General features: G+C 38.4%; 1 protein-coding gene and 1 long non-coding RNA gene across 5 annotated transcripts in view; both read right to left on the reverse strand.

Moving 5' to 3' along the window:
• alpha-Catr (alpha-catenin related) overlaps positions 1-22,474 on the reverse strand; it is a 59,742-nt gene that overhangs the window by 36,978 nt on the left and 290 nt on the right. Inside the window, exon 1 of one of the 4 annotated variants that reach the window (XM_012368276.2) lies at positions 7,041-9,005. The exons of the other annotated variants lie outside the window; for them this stretch is intronic. Within the exon in view, the coding sequence (XP_012223699.1) occupies positions 7,041-7,103 (63 nt within the window). The 5' untranslated portion in view covers positions 7,104-9,005. Of the gene's footprint in view, positions 1-7,040; positions 9,006-22,474 lie in introns of those variants that run through there. 4 annotated transcript variants of the gene reach the window in all.
• On the reverse strand, positions 11,699-22,242 carry LOC137000386 (uncharacterized). Its single transcript, XR_010890638.1, has 2 exons — positions 21,808-22,242; positions 11,699-12,364 (listed from the first exon to the last, which is right to left on the reverse strand). It is a non-coding gene; the product is annotated as an uncharacterized lncRNA (long non-coding RNA).

Consider the following 22,474-nt stretch of genomic DNA (forward strand, 5'->3'; position numbering starts at 1 on the left):
GTTCAGGAAAATATCTATAAAGTATGTTTGATTAAAGCGAACATGTTATACGAAGGAAAAAGCGAAGCTTTCTGCAGATAAATTTAATTAAAATGTTCAAAGAGCGGGAATCGCGAGTGGGACGCGACAAGTAAGACCGACCGATTTTCAGACCTAGGCGTAATTTTATGAATTCTCTTTAATTTGGTTTCGCAAGGTTCTTTAAAGACAAAAAGAACGTCAGCGATTGTGTTAATTAGAGAGATTAAATCTTTTATTATGCTCAAATCAAAGCTGTCTTTGCTATTTCTCGACGATCTTTCTTTCTTACGCTCTCTCTCTCTTTCTCTCTTTTTCTTTTTTTCTCGAATACTTTTTTTCTCCTCTTTTGAGAAAATAGAAGAGCGTACATACGATTACTCACTTGCGGCGCAGTTGTTGAGTCTCTCCGCACTTTTATAAAAGATGCATGAGCTTTCACTCTGTTCGCGCGGTCTTCTGTCTTCGGGCTTTCTCATTTCCACCCCGGCTCATTCTGCAAGACACGATTTTTGCTTTTTATTTGTCTAGGACAGCTTGGACTCTTCTTCCTTTGTCTCTTCGATCAATTTCCTCTCTACGTAATCCAAACGCAATTCCATTCGAACGGAATTCTTTTGTTTTCTTTATAAATTAATATACGTCTAATTTTGAATATTCTGTTCTGAATTTAAATCAGATATTTCGTGAAGTGCTCAATCTGCCAAAATTGGCAGCAAATAATATAATATAATGTCATTTTTCAATGGACATTGTATCAGTTTTTTTTATCTTCAAGTCGTCGCGCAAACGCACTTTGTCAGGAATTTCTAAAATGCCAATTTTGCTAACGACAATGGTACGTAGAAGGCAGGAGATATTTTTTCACTCCATAAAAGTCAGTTAGCTGCCGAACTATCGCGAAACGAAGTGATAGCGAAACGACACGTGTGACACTTTTCGATCAGTTCGATCCAATTTCCTGTTACATCAGAAAAAGAGTGATTGCGTCAATTGAAGGAGCAAATCTGGACGATTGCAAGGCACAAGTGAAAATATACTCTGATGTGCAATTGCAAAGATTAAAGGGGAGGAAATAAATGTTCTAAGATATGCGGGATTTTGAAGCTGACGGCTTCGTTGATGTAGAGAAATTTCCGTGTCATCGAGCAAAAGTCAGGAAACCTATGGAAATGAGTTATCGGGCCAATTTGCTTCGCCTCACGCTGCGAGCGTTCTTCGTTTGATTCGCGCGTAATATCGATCGCGACGAACGAGTCGCGAACAAAGAGCTGGCTAATTTGGTGGATTTAGCTGCACAGTTGTCCACATCCATGGTCATTGTGCTATAAACCGCTATTTTCATTTCAAGAGTTACACCGCACAACGAATACATCGGGGTTTGCCTGATAGCGAGAACTTGAAATCAATTCATGAATACGCGTCGACTATATAGAAATGAAAACAAATCGATTTCAACCCTTTATTTATTAAGAAGTAAAGACATTTTATTAAATTTGTAATTTTGTAATTTAATGGTGAAAAATATAAAAATGCAGAGTAAAAAATGGTTACATTTGAAAATAGTTGTCGATATTTAATTTACAGTGTACGCAATATATGCCTAAAATGTAATATATAAATTAAAAAACGTTGGAATACAATTAATTTTATAAAAATAATATTTTCTTGAATTTTAAAATTTGTTTTCTGATTTGAGTTTATTGGTTTAAAACTTATAAACTCCTGGGAATCAAGTTTGATGAGGATAGAATAATTTTTCAAATTTGAAAAATAAAGAGCCTATCTTTCTCACACTGTGTTGAAAAAATTCGCAAATTTTATTTAAATCAAGTCTCATATGATTGTGATTTATTATTCACCGCTCGTGCAGATCTCTATCGGCCTTGCAATTCCACGCAGCGGCATTTATTCGTATTAACGGGACGCTCTTCGCGGCGACGCTCGTATTTATAGCCAATCATGACGAAAGCATTAGCGCCATTGACGTGAAGTTTATGTTAGCTCGTTGCACAAGTTCGGTGACTCGCTATAGGAAATTCACATGGCGTCATAAATGTGACACGTTAAATCGGTCGCATCATCGAACCATTTGTACCTAGTATATACGTACTCTGTTACATTTTTTATCATGCTTTTTTCCTGCACTGGCTTCCACAGTGGCTTTTTAGCGTTCAGTGAATGATCTGTCTAAAAACTAACGGGTGAGGAATCTTTAATAACGTCACTGTGAAATCAGTTCCCTGCTTTCTATTTTTTTTTCTACTTTATGAAGAGATGTTTTACAGCGAACGATACTTATTTTGAATAAAGCTTGTTACACATTATTTTGCATAGAGTTTGTTGCAAAAAATATTCTTAAACGACAGGCTATCGCATATGATTTCTAGTTTCTAGTATCGCAACTGAAGGCAGATAAATTTTGTGGAAGTCCTCTTTTTTTTTTATATTATAACCTATCAAAACTAACGACGTTGTTGTATAAATAAAGATAAAGTAGACCGGATTAAGGTAATCCGTTTATCCGTGATTGGATTCCAAGCGATTCCGTAGATATGCCACGAGACCCTCCTTCTTCCCTCGAAACTGTCGTTGGAGGCGATTCGATTAAACAGTATTTTCACGGTGTGTCTATTGTGGAATGTTCACTTCGAAATCAAGAAGCTCTATATAGGGTTTTAAATTCATCACATTATCTTCCATAAACCAGCGAATTGATTAATGGTGATCTTTATATATCTATTTTGAGCTGATCTATCTTTGTTCGCGGAAATTAATAACAGAGTTAAATACATACAATACATTAAATTCATTCTTTTGACATACATATAATTCATACTTTTGACGTTATAATTCATTATGTGTGGCAACACATTATACAGTGTGGAAACTTTTTAAAGAGATTTCTTTCTCTTTTTCCACATTTACATATTACAAGTTAAAGTCAAATAGTGCCGCTAATGATAATTTCTCTCAGCGGAATAAAAATATAGAGATTTAAAAGCGACATTTTATATTTAAATTTATTTTATAAATAGATATCGAACTCTTCTGCTTTTTTACTAGAAACTTGTGGATTTTTTTCAAGAAAAAAGTTCTTAGTAAAGTTAGCAATGAAGCAATATTCGAATCTTTTTTCACTATTGCGTTAAAATTGAATAACGTCGACGTTTTCTTTTACAGAAATAGTTTTTCGATAGTAATTATGCAGATATTGCATCAATATCGCAAAAAAATATTATGTGTTTACAAGGAGTGACGGAAATTCGTTCTGCACGTTTACTTGTTCAAAATGATTTAGGATTGGCTTGTTATGATAGAAGAACGGACTTCTCGTCCCGTCGGTTTACTGCCGTGCGAATGGCGCGTAAATCACTCCTCGTGACTCGTTTCCGATGGACTTGGCGAGTGTAACGCCTGCCAACCTCCTACTACGAAACAGGACGTACGGTTAATTATATATTTTATATAAGTCGCATCATGTGTGTCATTAAAGTTACACGCTAAAATTACAAACAAACGCTATCGTTGAACCGTGAGAACACGAGCTTGTAACATCGCGATTGTCGCGAAAAGATTAGGCCGGCACGTGGAGTGTGCGCGTTTGACGTTAGCGTTAGGCTTGCGTGACTTTTAATTATAAAGCACGTAGATGAGCTTTCTGGATAAGTCATGTGTTTTACTGGTTTTATTCCCGACGCTTCACGACTTTATTAATACTCGTTTCTCTAACATAATGCGTGCGATATAAATGCAGATAATTAACGTTTTTATGGTAATCTGTGAACCATCTGCTTATTCAAATTGATTAACAGTATATGTAAAAAGAACGTGACCGGCATGTTTTTTTAATTAAATTTAATATTGAAATAAATTCAATAAAAAAATGTGTCGATCGCGTTCTCTTTTTCTCTCTTTTTACTCTTTCAAATTTATCGCTGTATTACTAATTGCATTTAGAGCGCACATTAGATTTTGTAACAATTAATATTGCTATAATTTTGAAGATAAGTAAAAGTGATTCTTGTATTTTGCTGAGATAAGTGGAGGAAGTGATTCTCCCGAGATCTTGTTTCAAGCTCATTGCTTCAGCTTCGTTTAAATCGAGCTGAACATTTTTGTTTAGTTCTCTCTTGCAGAATACAAAATCGCGCTGGAAGAATGATTTCCTGCGGGAATCTTGAGCACGAGAGGGTTCAAGGGTTCGATAGGGTATCGTGTGTATACAACGGAGGCAGAAGGAGCGGAAGGATTCTCGTTTAAAGTAATACTACTAGAGCGAAATAATCGATTCTCGAAAAGAGGCTGCCTACACAAATATTTTAACTTGTGTCTATTATACTGACGAAATTTCGTTCGTATAAAAAATCAAATTTGCGTTGCGCGAAACTTTTCGAAGCTTAAATTTGTGACGCAGACCACGAAGATTTGGTAATCGTAAAGATTTATTACAAAGTATTATACACATAAATATAGGTGAGAATTTGTGGAAAGATTTTCCGAGAATTCACGAGGAAATATTATTTTCTTACAGAATTTCTTGCGCTTATTTGATTTCAATTTAACAGTCAATTACATTTGCTACTGAGGTAAATAAAATTTTAATCGCACGAGTTCATCTGTTTTGTTTTTAAATTCAATGCACACAACGTGCATATTTTATGTGGAGGACAAGTGCGCTTGATGTAAATATCGGTAACCCCCGGGGAAAATCGATTATAAATAACACCGCAAACGCTTGCGATCAGCTCTTTCTGCGGCCATATGGAAAAGTCCAACAGAATTTATGATGGACATTTCATCTATAGATTCGATCGATTGTATTAAAGTCTCTCTCTCTCTCTCTCTCTCTTTCTCTCTAGTCCGCTATATCCTTAAGGGGTCTTCCAAGGATGACCTTTAGAACAATCACGGTTAACTTGACGCTGATTAATAGTCTTTGTCCCACGTTCATAAAGGTCTTCTACCTTTAAGTAATACTCGTCAAATGAAACATCGGCGATAACAGACAAGTTTGAGAAAATCGGGGTCAACATTTTTATATTGCAAAATAATTTGAATATTTTATATAAATTTTCAACATGGGAATACTCCCGAGAATCACGATTTATGCGAAATTGTCTGTTTTAAGTGAATTTTATCGTTTTTACACGAGCGAAGCTAAAAAAGCGGAGTTAAAGCGTCGCAAAATTTTTCAGAGAAAATTTCCTTTTCTTTATAACACTTTTCATGGAAATTTATTTTGCGCTATGCATAGGCACATGAATGAAAAAAAAATAGAATAAGACTAATTCGTACATTTCTATGCATATTACATCAGGTGTGCGGGAGTAGATATAATTATTCATTGACTTCTTTGCATATTATTTCTACGAGAGATCTTGCTAGGAAGACAGGTTGATCTTTCTACTATGACTACTCCACTATACTACACTACACTACTACCTTTGCGGGCAAGTCCGCTTACACGGTCTGATTCTTCACCGGAATAGTATATACGCGCGAAAATGTATTAACATATAAATGCGTATAATTATTTCCTCAATTTAATTTAATAGCATAAAACATATTTTTCGCTGTCTTTAGAAATTTAACGCGATTTAATATAAGATAAATGTCTTGCTATAAACTTCTGTTAGTTCTTTAAACATTTCAGTCATATATTTGTCTATCGAAAAATTATTTTATTTGAATTAGTGGTAAATAAATATTTCACGAATTATTCTCAAAAGTAAATTTGCTTGAAGTAAGTTAAAAAATACGTAAAAGGTGAACGATTTTCTATTTTTAACTCAATGCTCTTTAGACGTCCATTAATTTTCTTCTTTCCATGCTTTTACAACGGAGCAAAGGGGCCCAAATCAGCCTTTGGTTATATCAACGCGATAAACGAGGCTTTCGGCCGACGAGGCTTCACGTTTCCCCCAATTTTAAGATGTAACATTTTTCTAAGGCTTTTCCAATTTCACCATTTTAAAGTTTCTTTAAAGTCTTGTTAAATGGCCAAATATTAATTTTAGAATTGTTTTGAGTTGAAATTTTACTCTTATTTCTTATCTCAATTTTCCTACATTTATAGATTCTAAAGGCAATAAGTTTAATCTATATGAGTATTAATTCTTTTGTTTTTTGCGTCTTAAATAGGAAGTAAACTAAAAACGATTACTTTTAGAGGTTCAAAAGAGGAGCTTTTAGCAAAATCAAGTAGAATTCAGCGGTTTTAGATAGAATCTGTAAGCTATAATACAATCGGAAAAAATTGTTGTGAGTATTTAAAATGCGTATTTTGCTTTCTACGTAATATTTTCAAGTATAGTAGACAGCATGCCACGAAGATGCTAGGCTATTGACAGCGATCGACATGGTTGTTATTTTACTTTTAGTATATGTTTAGTATATGTAATTTGTTTTAGATTTCTTGAAAGAAATTTAATAAAAGAACTGTACTAGTCACGTTTGTTTCAGACATAAAATTGGTATTACATTTCAAAGATGGAAAAATTCAGGTTGAAAGTAGGTTGAAAAATTTTAACTCGAGATACTATATTTGTTAAGTTATGTTGATTTATTCTGAGAATATTGAAACGTCTTGATTATCATATTCATCATTCTTACATAAGAGGGCTCGTATTAATGAAATATGTTTTAGGCAGCAATTTAGACAGATTTATGAAAAAAGTAACGTGTTTGCTTCAGTGTTGGGTATATGCATTATAATACATTGAAGCTTTAATGCACTCGTGTATGCTATGTAAACCGTGATGTAAAGTTTTATTTAGGTGTCAAGCGCTATGTGCAACACGGAACGAACTCTGACGCATCCTTTATAGGTGTACCAGTTATGCACATGTACTTTATTATATTTATCAGAGAATGTTGCGCTAAAATGAAATGTGCGATAAACGATTTGTTTCATTATGACATCGACAAAAAAAATTGTCTTCCACGCGATAAGATTTGCATAATGCAAACTTACGATAATTTTGTTGCGCTCATGTGTTATCGTTATCGCGGGGACATACCTGTCGTTCACCAGCCATGCAGCCCTCGTACATGCTTGCTCGTCGATAATACACTGCCGGCATACAAAAGCTCAACGATGCGAATCCACCGGGGTCCCGGTCCTCCGCTCTTATCGCACTATAATATGTCCTTTAATCGCTACCGTTAATTCTACTATACTCTGTTCTTAAGGTCGTTTATTTATTGTGCCTGTCACGATTGTTTTGTCAGTTATACTCTCGTCTGCCTCCCGTTCCTCTCTTCGGCCATCAGCCTTTTTTCCGCTCAATATGACCAAAATATACTATGAATCGTCAACGTTGTTAAGATATGTGTGCTCTTTTTATACGTATAGAAATATTACTCTGTCGTCACTCTTTCTCTCGGTGATTTCGTGTTCGTTAACAAGTGATACTTTGGAACTTGATTTTTGCCGTTTTTTAGGCCGCGTTTTTTTTGCGCGACGCGCGACGGTGGCAAGAAAAATAGACGCGCGTGCGACGATCAAGTGTATGTGCAATATATGTATCTTTGCAGAAAGATCGCTGGTTGCTTAGGCTGCTGCTACAGGTCGAGAACGTGTCTCTGGGCGAATGAGGAGGTCGCCGCGCCGGAGCCGAGCTTGCAAGTTCGTCGTCACCGACGAGGTGTATGACCCGCCGACGGTCAAATCAGGTGTCACACTGATCGTTTCCGTACGCTCTTCCTCTCTTAGGCTCTTCGGAACGATCGTTAACACGTTGTTTCGATGCTATGGGGTTGCGATGTACGGCGTCTTCGTGTTATTAGAGCCAAAGATTCTCGTAAGAGAACGCTGTTGCGAGACGCTTGGCGTCTCTCGGCAAATCCAAGTCTCTACTCCTCAAAGTGATGCTCTGGGATCCGTTGCGTGGTTCAATAATCGTTATCCTTGCTCTTGAATTCGAGAACCAATCTCTTTCTCTCTGTCTATCTCGCAAAGGAATGTTTCTTTTCGAACAGATCAAGGGAGGACCACGACGATCGTTCAGGCTGTGCGAAGCGTCGGCTTTCGCGCGGATCGGTGCGCGTGATTAACGGTTCGGGACGACGACCACAACGACGACGGCCGCGCGTTATCGAGGGTGCACGGCTCGCTGCTGCCTCGCGTGCGCGCGTACACAGTGTGGGCGGACGACATGTGGGCCGCGCCGCCGGTATGTGTGCGTATGTAATTTGCGATTTTTGGTAATCTTCTTCGGCGCGGTGTCTCTTCTAGTTCGCGTGCATATCTGTACGTCTCGCGTCTCGCCGAATGTGCGGCTGGTGATGCGACATGTATACGTCTGTGTACCTCCGTAATCTCTATGTGTATTTGGGAAATGTGGATATGTCAGGTATACATATATATATATAGATATATATATATGTGTGTGTGTGTGTACGCGTGTACCACTTGTACGTGTGCGCGCACTTAGGCACAGGTGTCCGTGCGCGAGTACGCGATACCGTTTCGCGAGTGAGGGTGACTGGCTGAGCGTAGAAGGAGCGTATACGGTATCTATATGTATGTGTATGACGTATGCCAGGAGTATGTATGTGTATGTGTGCGCGCGAGGACGACGGAGCGCGCGCGTGTCAGCTACGAGAAACAGGTACCGGCCTGTCGAGTGCCTAGGGGAAGACTGGACTCGGAAGCAGCGACTCCGGTGGCAGGATCCACCGAGGGGAACGATGAGCAGTGCGGCTGTGTGAAATGTCGGTCTCGCTCCCTCACGAGTTTTCCCACCCCAAATCCACCTCGTGCCCTCTCGCTCTCACGCCTGTCGGCTGCGTGAACGAACGAACACAGAGCTGCCGCCGGAGCACAGGCGCGCTGCTGCTGCTGCTGCCTGCCTCTCTCTCTCTCCACCCCGACCGAGAATCAATACGTCGGCAGGTCCGTACTTTCGCCCGCGAAATCTCAATTTTTGCACACGGCGTCGAGTCCAGTCGCCTTGTTTTTGACCTTCATGTACCACCCGATCGCTGCGACGTGCCTGTGTGCCCTTACAAGTAAACGGCGTCGGAAATGACTTGAGCAAGGTGTTTTTTACGGCTTGGGTGCGTTTTTGCGAGCTCATGATGCATCGTCTGGGGAAAACGCTCGCTTTTTGTCCCTTCTCCGCCGCCCCTTAAAAAGTGCGGGAGACTCTTGCTTCCGACGAGGGTTCGATAGGACTTGAGAGTCGACGGTGATAATAATTTTTGATGTCGATATGAATTATTGTCGTAAAAGTTTGCGTGAAGAAGGAGAGAAAGAAAGAACAAATCTGACAAATGTACAGCTGAATGAATTCTTTATATCGAGTTGTTGACAAAACTTTGATATTTACTCAACAAATATAGTTTTATTCATCACTAATATTCGATGGAAAAAAGTTGCACACATACTATTGTTATTATTATTAACGGTCAAATAATCTTAACGGAATTATTATTATTATTGCTAATAATAAAACCAAAATTTACTGATTCTTAAGTATCGCAAATGTTCTCATTGCGCAAGACACAATTGAGGCGTGAACAAATATAATTTATATATTTGTTCATAACAAAGTTTTACGAAATGTCGAAGATACGGCTCCGTCTTGTCTGCCATCGAAATTCAGAAAGAGCGAAAGAAGGAGAGAGTGAGATGATACTTGAAAGCTTGATATTCGTGTCGTACGTTCGGCCTTCAATGTGCCTCTCTGATTCTCATGTGAATTTTAATATGTACGTTCGATACTATCGCCAGCCGTGAAGCGCTTCGCTAGAGCGTTATAATAAGATTGATTGAAAATCGCTTGTGATTGCAAATTAGATAATCCTACTATAATGCCTCGTGTAGCGCTCTCATCTGCCTCGACGTCAAATGCTCGTAATTATAATTACTGAGCAACGAAGCGACCGTAATCAGATACGTAAAAATTTCAAAGCTCACATACATGACACAATTAGCGTATTTCTCGGAAACTTAAGTTTCAAATTATCATTGGAATGAATGGATGAAATGATTGCCGTAATTACGATTGGATTGAAAGAAGAAAATACAAATAACCTGGAAGTATAACATAAATGTTACTATACGGTCAATAAGGAAGTCGCTTATCAGGAACGCTGTCTCTCCGCATCCTCGATAACGAGATGATCCCTGCTTCGCAGGAGTGAAATGTAGCAGAAGAGAAACATAACCTAAACGAGAAAAGATGAAGAAGGAAGATTAAAGCTCGAAAAAATAACTAGGGTAGCGAAATGGACCTAATAAGAAGGAACAACGTGACTGTCATATATATTTGCGATAAACTCACGGTTAAAAAAACTTGTGCCGAATGGCGCTACGAAAGAAAAGATTCGCCTGAAAATATTTATTTTTTTTCAACTTCTTCATTGTGAATAAAAAAAAAAACGCTTTATTGCATAAGTAATACGGGATAAAATAAGAACAAAATCGGCTTTTATCTGGGATGTACGTATAGTTCTCGTGTTTGCCGGCCTAAATATTTGAATGCCTGAAAGACTCAGCTCGAATGTAAATTTAAGTTGTGTACTTTGTCGACGATGTATCTACGTGCGTGACAGTACATATAGTTGAAAGTACATATCCACGCGCTAACACGGATATCCTCGCGCTTTTCTGAGTAACAAAATTATAAATGTAATTTAGATTATCAATTTATTTATTATCAGAGCCCATTTACTATAAAATTAGTTTATATTATAATTGCGTTTGTTTCGAAAATTCACAAAGTATAGTAATAATCATACACGATGTACGCTATAATATACGATAAAACACTACCGTATATCATGTACGCAAAGTAGATGCTACGGCCCGCCTCTTTTCTGAAAGGAATGTGTATCAACGTGACGCGGCGCAAAAGCAACAATACGAAACAGTGCGTGGCATGCTCGAGCGTAAGGATAAAAGCCACAGATTATAAGATAAGGGTGGAGGTGAGCGATGGGAAGGCCTTTGAAATGATACACGCTAGAGCGAAAATTTCGACGAAGCGCTCGTGAAATAAGCTCTCTTCGCGCAAAGTGTGTATTTCAAACACGATCTCCTCCTACGATATTATCGTGTACGAGGAACGAGTAAATAAGATTGCAACGTATTACGGAATAGATACGCGTAGGACGGGCGGCGCGATATTTATGGAGTCTATTTACCGAGTTCGGGTTACAGCGGATACATATCTTACACCCATCTGCTGCGAATGGCTTCCCGAGCCTCTTTTACCGCGTGTTCCCGATACCTAGGTACTACCCTAAAATCGTAATACCGCAGTGTCGCGAGAAAGCTGAACGAGGAATTTCATATGGCCGACTTAGTGTTCGCGTTCGAACGACTCTTCTTCGTGCGGATCTCCGAAACCGAAATGCTGACATATTGGCCGTCGAGGATTTCGATAAATTAACGTTCTTGGGCTTCTACCCGGCCTCCTCCCTTCTTCTTTTCCCCTCAAGTTGCTCCAAGTCGCGTTTAAAGGCTCTCTATCAACCCCTGTCGTTGAATTCCGGTTTCTCGAGAACAAAGTTCGCAGCGTTTGGAAAGTCGCGCAAGCATCTCCGTGTCTTTTGTATCCACGATAAATGTTGTTCGGAGTAAGTTGGAGACAAAAAACACATAGCATGGACAAAAGCGAAAGGAAGTTGCACTTCCTTTAGCGAGAAGCGGCAAAACCTGCGAAAGGCATTGTAAACTATCGGTAAATTAAGCCTTTAGAATTGAAATTGCAATTATTTTGTAATGGTCAATTAGCGATTCGCTAAATTAATTTACTTTTCATTTTATTGTTCTTTATCTCACGTAAAATTTGAGCTTTCATACAGTTATATATTTTATTTTACTAGAAATATTGGGATTCTTTTTAATCAATTTTTTAATCAATCGATTTCATCAGAATTCCTATGCATTTATGAGAATGACTATGTATTTATAAGAATGGCATGCCGTTTATTATATTGCAACGTAGTGATACATGTTGTGAAACACAACGAAATAAGTTTTCAAAAAAAAAGAAATCTTTCTATCAATTCTTATTTGATTTTTTAATTAAGGCGCCGCTTTGGCGATGTTCCAAACTGGATCGATTCCAAGTTACGTGTTGGTCCCAAGAGAAAGTTTCGTTATAATATATGTATAGGTTTTATTCAGGAAGAACTGATATCTGGGAATCCTTATAATTTGATAAGACTCGTTTGATCTTAAGAACGTAGATAAAAGCCAGTCCATTTCATCCTGCATTGATCTGGAAGATCTTGCTTCGTCCGTTGAATGGGTTTCATTTCTACGGGATCTTCTGCGTCCCGCAGATGCATCAGACTCAGCACATATTTTATGGACGTTCGTAAAGAAAGCCTGGAATCGCAACAGATTAGTCAGCTACTGAAAAAATTTCAAAGAGAAAAGATGCGAGGCAAGAGCAACCTAATTTTATCTTTATTATGGAGAGAATAAAAAAAAAATTTTTAAATATTTGATTAATTAAAATTTTGAAAAAAAATGATATTTAAATTTATATATCTACACACATATACTGATACATTTGAAATATTTCGAAATTTTGAACGGAGAATATTACTTCATTATTTTACATATCACATTTTATATTATTTTGATTTATTTTATTTTGATTTATTTTATATTAATTTTAATTAATTGGACTGTTACTACAGTGTTTTTTTTTTACGGTAAACAAAATCTGTTGCATATAAATTTTGGAATCATTCATCATTCCAAGCTTCGCGTTATTAGCTAGCGTACAAGAGATAATATCCCTATTTATGGAGCTCTTTTACTCACTACAAGCATGTCAGATGCGGTACATATTTTGTGTGTCGAAGGAAAACACCCGCGGCAAAGTTACGATCGAAGGTACCATTTTACGCATCTCTGTCAAACGAACAGCTGTTCGGAGTAAGATTGAAATATCAGGAGCTATTTTTCTAATGATTGGCAATAACATAGTTTCTGGAATCCGAGATTTTATTAGCTATGAAAGCTCAAACACATTTTGTGGAGAAAAATAAGGAGATTCAATTTTGTTACTACTACGAATAACTTTAACTAGATGATGCTTTTTTAAATCCATATCTGTATGTTTGCAAAGGTTTATTAAGATAAATGAGCGTGAATTGTGAATGAGGAAGATGACAACGACGATGAAGAAGCGTATAAATAGACGTCCGATCGTTATCGAGACTGAGCTAGTTTATCTAATATAACGATAATATATTCGCATGGAAATTTGAAGAAAAAATTGCAAATAATTACACTTCTGTCATAATTATGCTTAGCTATCTATGAAGATGACCAGTTGTTTTTTTTAATACGCGAACGTCGCGCAGACAGGACTGTAGAGTAAATATCATGCTTATAGCCGATCATGTAAAGCCTCTACGGAAAAACAAACAGATAACAATACAATGTCCATTTGCAAACTCGAAGGATCATGTCTTTGCTCTCTAGTTTTTGCTCTATTTACATAGAACAATCAGTCGTTCACATCGCTAGTAATCTATGTGTAAACTCTAAGGATAAAAACACATGACATTCAGGTAGCCGCAGGTACTTTCGACACTGCCTATTAAAGACTTACCATCGATGAGCCCATTATACTTATGTACGAAACTCAATTTCGTTTCTTCCGCCGAAGAAGTGCCTAAAACATACATTCCCGTTCAATGAGAAACATCGATCTCCGCCCGCTCACACTCGGCCGCACGCGCACACTACAGTTTTTAATCTTTAAATATAAAAACTACAGACGTTCGAGACGTTCACGAAAGTGTTTGGATACAATCGAGGATGCCTGAGGAAAGAAACGATATTTCTTCGAAATCCAGACTCTGATTGCCCTTCCGGCGAGCGATAGCTATTTCCGTCGTCGTTTCGCGAGACAAAGCTGATCATCGTTTGCTCTTCAAGATTACACCGCTCTGCATAGGTCTGTTATTTAGGAAAGAAGAATGATTTTTCGTAGCTTTTTATGCTCTGAATCTAGCCTCAACAAATGTATCAGAATTTTGAGGAAATTACGTGCGAAAGAAAAATGCACGTGAGAGTTGACTTTTGCAAAAAAAAAAAAAAAAAAAAAAAAACGAGTACTACGATAACTCGCGAGTAGGATCAATTGTTCGACCTCCCCCATCTCAGGGCGAAGCGCGCGACGTTTGGCATATTATATCAGGAGGATTGAATACCAAACGACGCTGCTGTCAACGAAACCGACCGACGCAACCGGCGCGCGCGGATAAAAGCTATCGGAAAAACGTGCCGGAGGCCTCGCCTCCGTTTTCTTTGTCGTCTCGACCCACTTTTGAGTCGAGTCTGGCATTTTTCTTGTTTGACATTTGTATGGTCAACGCATCTCATCCGGCGCGGGAGGACTTTGTTGCGCTTGCTGTCAAGTGCGACTCGCGCTTTTGTTGTGTTCCGCGGCTGATGCGCGCTGAAAGCCGCGGGTGGTCTGCTCGCTTTTAGATCTAGATTGAACGATGACATCTCGATATGCCGTGATAACGGCCGCGATGACGGAAGTGTTATCGGTGATTTTTGCCGCGTGCTCATCGCGTAACGCGTCCGTCAAATCACAATTATCGTGCTAATCGGTATTAATTTCAGCACAAGTGTGGTACTGTTCTGCAAAATAAGCACAAGCATGCGGAAGTATCTTGAAATTAAAATAGCGAGGTATAGTTGTTTTTTTTCTCGTTAAGCGTGCTTGTTTTCATTTTTCTTCTTTATTTCGTTTTACTTCTCGTTGTACGTCGCCGCATTACTTTGTTCTGGAAAACGCTCGCATTTTTCTCGCGCCAGCGCCTCGCCTCTTAGCTCTTCGCAGTTTCAATTTCACTTTGTCGTCGCAACTGGGTCGATCCTCTTTCCGTAAATATTATGTTTAATGCCTGAGGCGTTTCTCACGAGCTCGTTCTTATCGAGTAATACTCTGGGGCAAAGATACGTCTACATTTTTTAGGTTGATTATCAGAATTACGTGTGCTTTGACCAGGAAAATGTTTCTCGTGACAACATTCTGTTATTGACTGGAAATGAATACCTATAAGTTACGTCGCAAGGTCGGCAAGAGAAATAAAAAATGGCAAGAAATGCGAGGAGAGACTTGATACAAATTATCGGAGATTTTTTATAATTTAACAAAATTTTCTACCATTTAATTTGAAATTTATTGAAGAATTAATTGAGTCGAGAAAATAAGTATGATTCTTAGGACAACTTTATAGTTTCTCACGTCTTCATGATGTGAATGTGTGTGTGTTCTCTTTTTTCTCTGACTCAGTAACTTTACTTGGTCGTTTGGACAAGTACACAATTGCTTGACAAAGGTCGTATATGTTGCATTCGTTCCACGTTTATCTCGACGTCAGAGGAAGCTAACTTCATGTGTAGAGTACTTTTGCGAAGGATTCTTTATTCGTGAATTATCTTTAACCGTTGGAAAACTCGAGTGAAACATGTTGCTATGCCATAGATAATAAAGAAAAGTGTTAAATTCTGAGATTATTATTAAACTTTTTAACACTAGTTAAAATTTCGAAATTTTATTTATGAAATTTTTTTAGATTACATCTTTTTCCTTTCTGCATTTTTCATTTCCTTTATCTATCCGTCTGTGTGTTATAAAACTATAATTAGGAAGCTGATGGAAATAGCTGTTTTCTAAACATTCGTTTTTTTTTGTTGATTATGATTTTATATTATTTCGATGGATTTTCTCTATATCTTTCTCACGTATTTCCAATCTGCAGTCTGCAGTTTCACTTTCTACTGCTGAGTTTTCTTTCTTTATATAATAAACTAAATTTAATTCAGTACGAATGTAGCATCACAGGCGTAAATGCCATGTCGTTTTATGTATTATCGACAGTATAATGTACAATGTTCAGAGACATATAGGTAGAAGGTAGAAATCAAGAGAAAGAGAATATTCCTGAAAGTTAATTACGTGAATAGAAAAGGTCAAAGGGCGAACCGGGTATTGTACGAAGCAAGACGCTACAAGCGTAAAAACTGTCTTTACCAATGCCAATGACAATAAATATTACTATGTTCATTAATCATTGCATCATATATGCTGCGTGTTCTTTTCTCATTAATAATCTCTATAAAAAGATTTAATATTTTCTATTTATGTCTCGCTACTTTAGATACGTTCTCTCTTTCTATTTTTCTTTGTGTCCTGTTAAAAAAATCTATGGATATTCATTTTTTTTTCATTGACACTTTGAATATATGTACTTTTTTGCCGATAAGTGATTTTAGTGTATTTTACTTTTATCGAAAATAACACGGAGAATGCAACAAACGGTAGACGTTCGCGTTACAATCGTTACTAATTAGCTGTGCTAAAATATGGATTTGCGTAAGTACATATAATATTTTTTTCTGTCGCAAGAAATATAATACTATATGATATAAATATAATTGCACATGATTTCAAAACAACTTTAATTGATAATCGAATACATTTGATTTTTACGTCGCAAATGTCTATCTTGCGTGTTGACTATTTTTCCTCAGCCACTTTTCGATTTCATCAAAAACCTTTCAGTGCTCGCTGCATATCTTTCCCCCAGATCATTTATCCCGTACTTTGGATTCGCGTCGTCGTCTCTATTCTTCTCCTTCTGACTATAATAGAACGAAGTCTGCACAATGCGAAGACGCCGAGAATGTAGTGACGTTTCTATCGATCTCTACTTGGAGGTCAAGCGAAAATCGCAGGCAGGTGGTGAAATTTTCCGACAAAATGGCTGCTCCCTTTCTGTCGCTGGCTATTGTGAAAAGTTTCGCTATTTGTGTGTTTTAAAGGTATTTGGAATGTCTCTACTTCTCGTCTTTTGTCGAGTCTCAGCAGTGATTATTTCTTCGCAGTAAGAAACGTTCACGTTTTACGTATTTTCGTCAAATTATTTATGCCGGAAGTATCGATACAAGATTTTCGGTCAGCGTGTATGAAATGCATCTCGATTAAGCATTAAGCAGCTCGATTATTAATGAAGTGTTAAAATAAAATGGCAAAACCGATTATAAACTTATCTGACAATTACTAAATATAATTCAGCAGCAACTGAAAATTTTAGAAATGTAGATTTAATCTTTTGTCGATTTAGATGCAATTTTTTATGTGTGCATTGAAAATCGCTAAAGTTAAAATAGCGTGATTATTACTAGCCGACGCTAATAGCGACACGATCGAATTTTTTACGCCAGCTTTTCAAAATTGAATAATTTCTAATGGGATTATCCGACCGGCTGATAGCGATCTGAATCGCGGTTTGAACGCGGTTAATATCGGCTTATCAATCTTTTACACTCGATTATCGGTATAAAAAAGCCTTCCTGCGGGATGAAAAAGATTTGAACGACATATATATATATCGATTAATTTTATATAATACGGACCTACTCATTTTTTTTAAACTGGAAGTGGTCAAAGATTCCGCTGATCGACCAGGTCAGACGGTTGCCGTCCGATAGACCAACAGTCAATATTAATAGAATGGTTTTGGGTGTATTTGGTTTGTCTTTAAATAAGAAATCTTATCGTCGTATACAACTTTACTCGGCGAATACCGCTCGTCGGCGCAAATGACGGTACGCCGGATAACAATTCGTTTACTCGTCGTATAAAAAAAAAATCGAACAAAAGATCTTGAAAAAGATCAAAATATGTATCATATGTGAGATGCGAGTTATATCGAAATAGTTTTGAGTTGTGTGAAAAGACTCGTTGAGTGATAGCGTAACTGTCACTGTTTCTGTAAAATTCATTGTTGCGAGTACTTTCATCATGCGAATATACACATTATTCATTTATCCACTTCATCGTTTTGACTGGAAGGATTATTTATGATGTTAACGAAAACGAAAACACCGCAGTTTGTTATTGTCGCATCACGACTGGATACGTATCTTTCAAATTGTCTTTTTAAAATTTTCTTCAAATAACGTGAAGCATAATCTAATGTTAAATTCTTAATTTACCGGATTTATATCAACTCGCTATAATATTTTCGCAGTAAGTAAAGTTTCATAGAGTTGTGCGCGAAGTATATAGCGCAGAGAAAGTTTTGTCATTACGGTTCAACGTCGCGATCTAAAACGCCGCGTGTTTGCACGACGCTCAACTAGCTAAGATTACGCGGAAGTCGCGGACGAAAATTTCACGAAATAATAAATTTCTCAAAATCGATTACTGTTTTACTTTCGACGAGAATCAAGCACGGGAATATTCTTGAAGAAACTTTCAATCCTACATATAAAATTGCTGAAGTGGAAACGATTAAAATGCTAATCAAACTTAACATTCGTCTATTTGCGCAGCCGTTGACTAGCTGATATTACAATGATTTCACAAAATGATAAATTTAAAATTACAAATCGAACTCGGGAAATAACTCTTGAGAAACTTTATATCCTGAATGTGCAACTTCTAGAATGGAGGAAACAGTTAAACGTTAGAACTTGCGACTCAATCACACTTGTCTGCGGTTATCAGCCAGTAACGCGCCAGTAAGGGGCAGTTTCAGGTCAGATTGGGGTTAATTGAAACGTCCAAGAATGCCGTTCTCGAGTGAGTCTTCCTACGTGATGGTTTGTCCGTCGTTCGCCATTGTCGTTTCTACCGTCGATAATGGCCAATATATGTCCGTTGTATTTAGATGCGGCTAGAGAACTTCGCAGTGAATACGAGAGAGAGAAAAAGTGATGGAAATACCACAAGAGATACAAACGCGAAGACGAATATGAATAAAACGAATAGAAATGGACATGTAATTCTGGCTGGCATGCGAGGTGTAGATATTTTCAGCGTACTGCTGTTACGCGCAACGTTTGAAGCGTGATTTAACTCTCTTTGCGGACGCAGTCTAATGAAAGTTGTTCACTCTTTGACGTGAAACATGTGCTATTGTTGCGACGATGATAGCGACAGCCAAATTAACATGCGTTCAATTTTGTTTGAGCTATACAGGATATCTCGGCAGTGCCGCATAAGCAATTATACTGATTAATATTTAATTACGCAAGACCATCTTGAAATTTTTGGTATCATTATTGGTTAAGTTTTATTTTTTTTTTTTTTATTATTAGTAAACTTGAAAAATCTATTTGTAAAGAAATATTACAATTTCGATAATTTTCTTCAATATATATATTTTGTACGTTTATACATATATATCTTGCTTTATGAATTGTGAACTTGATTTGTGCATTTGAAGGATGGAACAAGTTCAACGAGAAACTTACTAATGTAAGTAGGCTGATTTAATCAGAATATTACTTTGATGAACAAACTCAATCGAAGCGTTCCACAGTAATACCGAATGAAATTACTCCGACAGCGTGATGGCTTTGGAATACGATTGTTACCTTATGAAAAGAGGGTATTGTGATCAATAGGATCAGCCTTGGATTTGATCACGACGCAGTTGTCCAAGAGACTCGCGTGTGCGCGAAAAAAGATGCGAATAGTTCATCACATCTTTTTCTTTCATAATCGAAAAACTTTTGAAGAAATTTATGTTTTCTAGAAACATGACAATTTTTTCTTGCTAAAGTGCAGCCGCAGGCGATCTGCAACGTCACATATGTGAAAGACAGCGGATAAAGTGTGCGAAGAACGCAAATGTTTGCAAAGCTGCGAGCAGTAGCGATGGTCAATAGAAAATCCGGCGCGAGGAAAAATCGTGACGAAAATGGTTTCAATAAAAAAAAACGGACTCGGTGCTTTGTGAAGCCTAAAACGGTAAAGTGTTAATAAGAGTGAAAAAAAGTAGAAGTGACGGAGGAGGCGAAAAGAAGAAGAAGAAGAAGAAGGAAAAGGAAGACTCCACACGGAAAGGGGGGCGGTTAGACGGAGCTCTAACAAGTGGCTGCAGCTCGTAACGATCGTCCTCCGTGCACCAACCAAGCCACTCTGTCGTACTGCACGCCCTCCTAACCTAAGAGGGTTCTCACACACATAGAGCCGCTACCACATGTGCACGTTTGTACATGTGTGGCACGTATGCGCACGCTGCCACGCCGCCAGAAATATCGATAAACACGACACGAAGGTCGGCCACGAGCAGCGATCGGCCACCCCTCTTCCATTCTCTCGAAATAACCACCGTCTATTTCCTTTCCGTTCTTCTTTCTACCCCCTCCTCTTCTCCCCCTCCCCCTCTCACCCCACTTGGTATTGTCACGCCACGCGTGCTCGTATTATCGATAATAATTATCGTTCAATCGATGTATGTGTTTGTAAAGCTACTAACTACTTTTTATCGGTCCTTCTTTTTAGCCCCCTTTTTAGCAGCATCACCGCGATACGTCTTTAAACTAGTTGGTTGGAAATTGGCGCGAAATGCTGGATCGGCAATTGTTAAATTAAGTGGAACTTGATGGGAACAATATGAAGAGAGAAAGAGCTTCTACTCTCATACTATGGCCTGTTGTTTCCACCGTTTCGTTTATTTTCTCTTTCGCCGCAAGCATAGTAGCTAGATCGAACGGATCGTTTCTCGCCGCGCGAGGTGTAGTCTCCGGAAACGTGACGGCGATGGAACCGGCCACGTAATCCCTTTTTTTTTTAGACACGATTCGCTTTGACGGCCTTCTGTGAGGCGTGAATTAGACCGGTCGCTATTTGACGTGATTAATCACGGAACTAGGTGTGGTTTTTCAAGCTTTCCAAAGATCTTTTTTTATGCTGGAAGGATACGTTTGTCGTCGGGAGAGACAATTATGTCGCGAATATTTCGTGTTATCTTTGAAGCGCAATTACGAACTCTTCTTCAGAGGTAAAAAAAAACATTTCTTTTTAAATTAAGAAAGCCTTTTTTTATCTTTTAAAGTGTAATGATGCATCATAATTATATCACGAATTCTCATCTGATGTCCGACAGTTAATTTCACATTTGGGCGACACATCTCGCCGACACTTTAATGACAATTCGCTGTAATGAGTTTTATCGAATAATGGAACAAGTTTCAATGTAGTGCAAAGTGAAGCACACGTCGTTTATTGAATGTTCATGATTTCAACATTCGAGTTGATTATCCATATATACGTGCATATATATATATGTATGTATGTACATTATGTGCAATCTATTGCATGCGGCGGTGCACTGTGCATTCGTGAAATTTGCCTTTATCAAAAGATGCACTCGCATTTATTTGACTCGTGTAAATGATAAAATCTCCAGTTAATATAAAAATCTTTGCATGAATATTAGAATAAATTAGTATGCTGTTTAATCGCAAAATAAAAACTTTAGATGGTACAGTTTGATTAAAAAATAGTAAATACAAAGCAAGTATCAATACAAATTTTGTGCAAATAAAAGTGAATAGTTGAATTATAATGTATATTGCATATTGCTGAATGAAAATTTGATTAATTGAGTTTCTTTAGAAAAATGAAACAACAAAGCAAGAAGTTTTAGAACTCTTAGCTTTGCATGTCATACATTTTTTCCGAGTATCAAATTATCTTTAATCGTGAACGGTCGTTTGGAGGCCTTTGACCCGTGAGCCGCGGATCTATGTATGTGGCTCACGCGCGTGTATCGCGCACGTGTCAGTGATTATGCAACGAGGGTGCAGCGTAAATTCGACGTAATTCCACGAAAATGCCGGATGTCGGTGCCGACAAGCGTAAGGTGAGCGTGCGCCACGAGAGAGCCAAAGTGAGCAATGTGGAAGAAAAAGAGAAGTGCGAGACAGAGAGAAAGAGAGAGAGAGAGAGAGAAAGAGAGAGAGAAGGAAAGGGAGCAACAGAGACGGTGAATTACCGAAATATCCGTACGAGACGCGTGTTCGCGGCAGGTTAAACGTTGAACGTGTTAAACGCATGTTGATGTCAGATTGTCAAATTGCGTGATGGCATTCCGAAATCCGAATATATTTAATATGCGAGGGTTATCTATTTGTCTGCCGGGACTTGAGACATCGCGAGAAAAGTGGAAGATGAAAATGATCCACGGGACTAACGCGTCGAGCACGCGATCGGAGCAAAAGCGTGGGAATCGCGCTATTTCTAGGTCCAAAGCGGCGTCATCGGAACGCGATGCGTCGTGTCACCGTCCCCGCTCGAGTTCTCCGCTCGATCTCGCTTTTTCTCGGCTTATTCTCCTTCATCTCTCTCACGCCTACACGGTGTACGTGCACCCATCTTGCCGTCTCACTCCGACGTCATCGCGCTCTCCGTCGCGCGCGGCGCTGCGCGTCCCGACGCTTCGCCGGCGTCGCTGCACGCACATACACGCACGTAGCGTCTCGTGCTCGCTCGATCGTACGATATCCATCGAGACGTGTAGCGTTCACACGCGTGACTGGAATAGCGAGTAAGAATGATTCCGGGGACAACTTGAAGGGTTGGAAAATGATCTCAATCTGTTAAGAGGGCGGATGCGCCGGGTACGCGAGACGTCGCACGAGAGGAACGGAACGGCCGCGAGA

The sequence above is a fragment of the Linepithema humile genome, chromosome 6 (genome assembly GCF_040581485.1).
Source record: "Linepithema humile isolate Giens D197 chromosome 6, Lhum_UNIL_v1.0, whole genome shotgun sequence".
In the NCBI taxonomy this organism is placed as follows: domain Eukaryota; kingdom Metazoa; phylum Arthropoda; class Insecta; order Hymenoptera; family Formicidae; genus Linepithema; species Linepithema humile.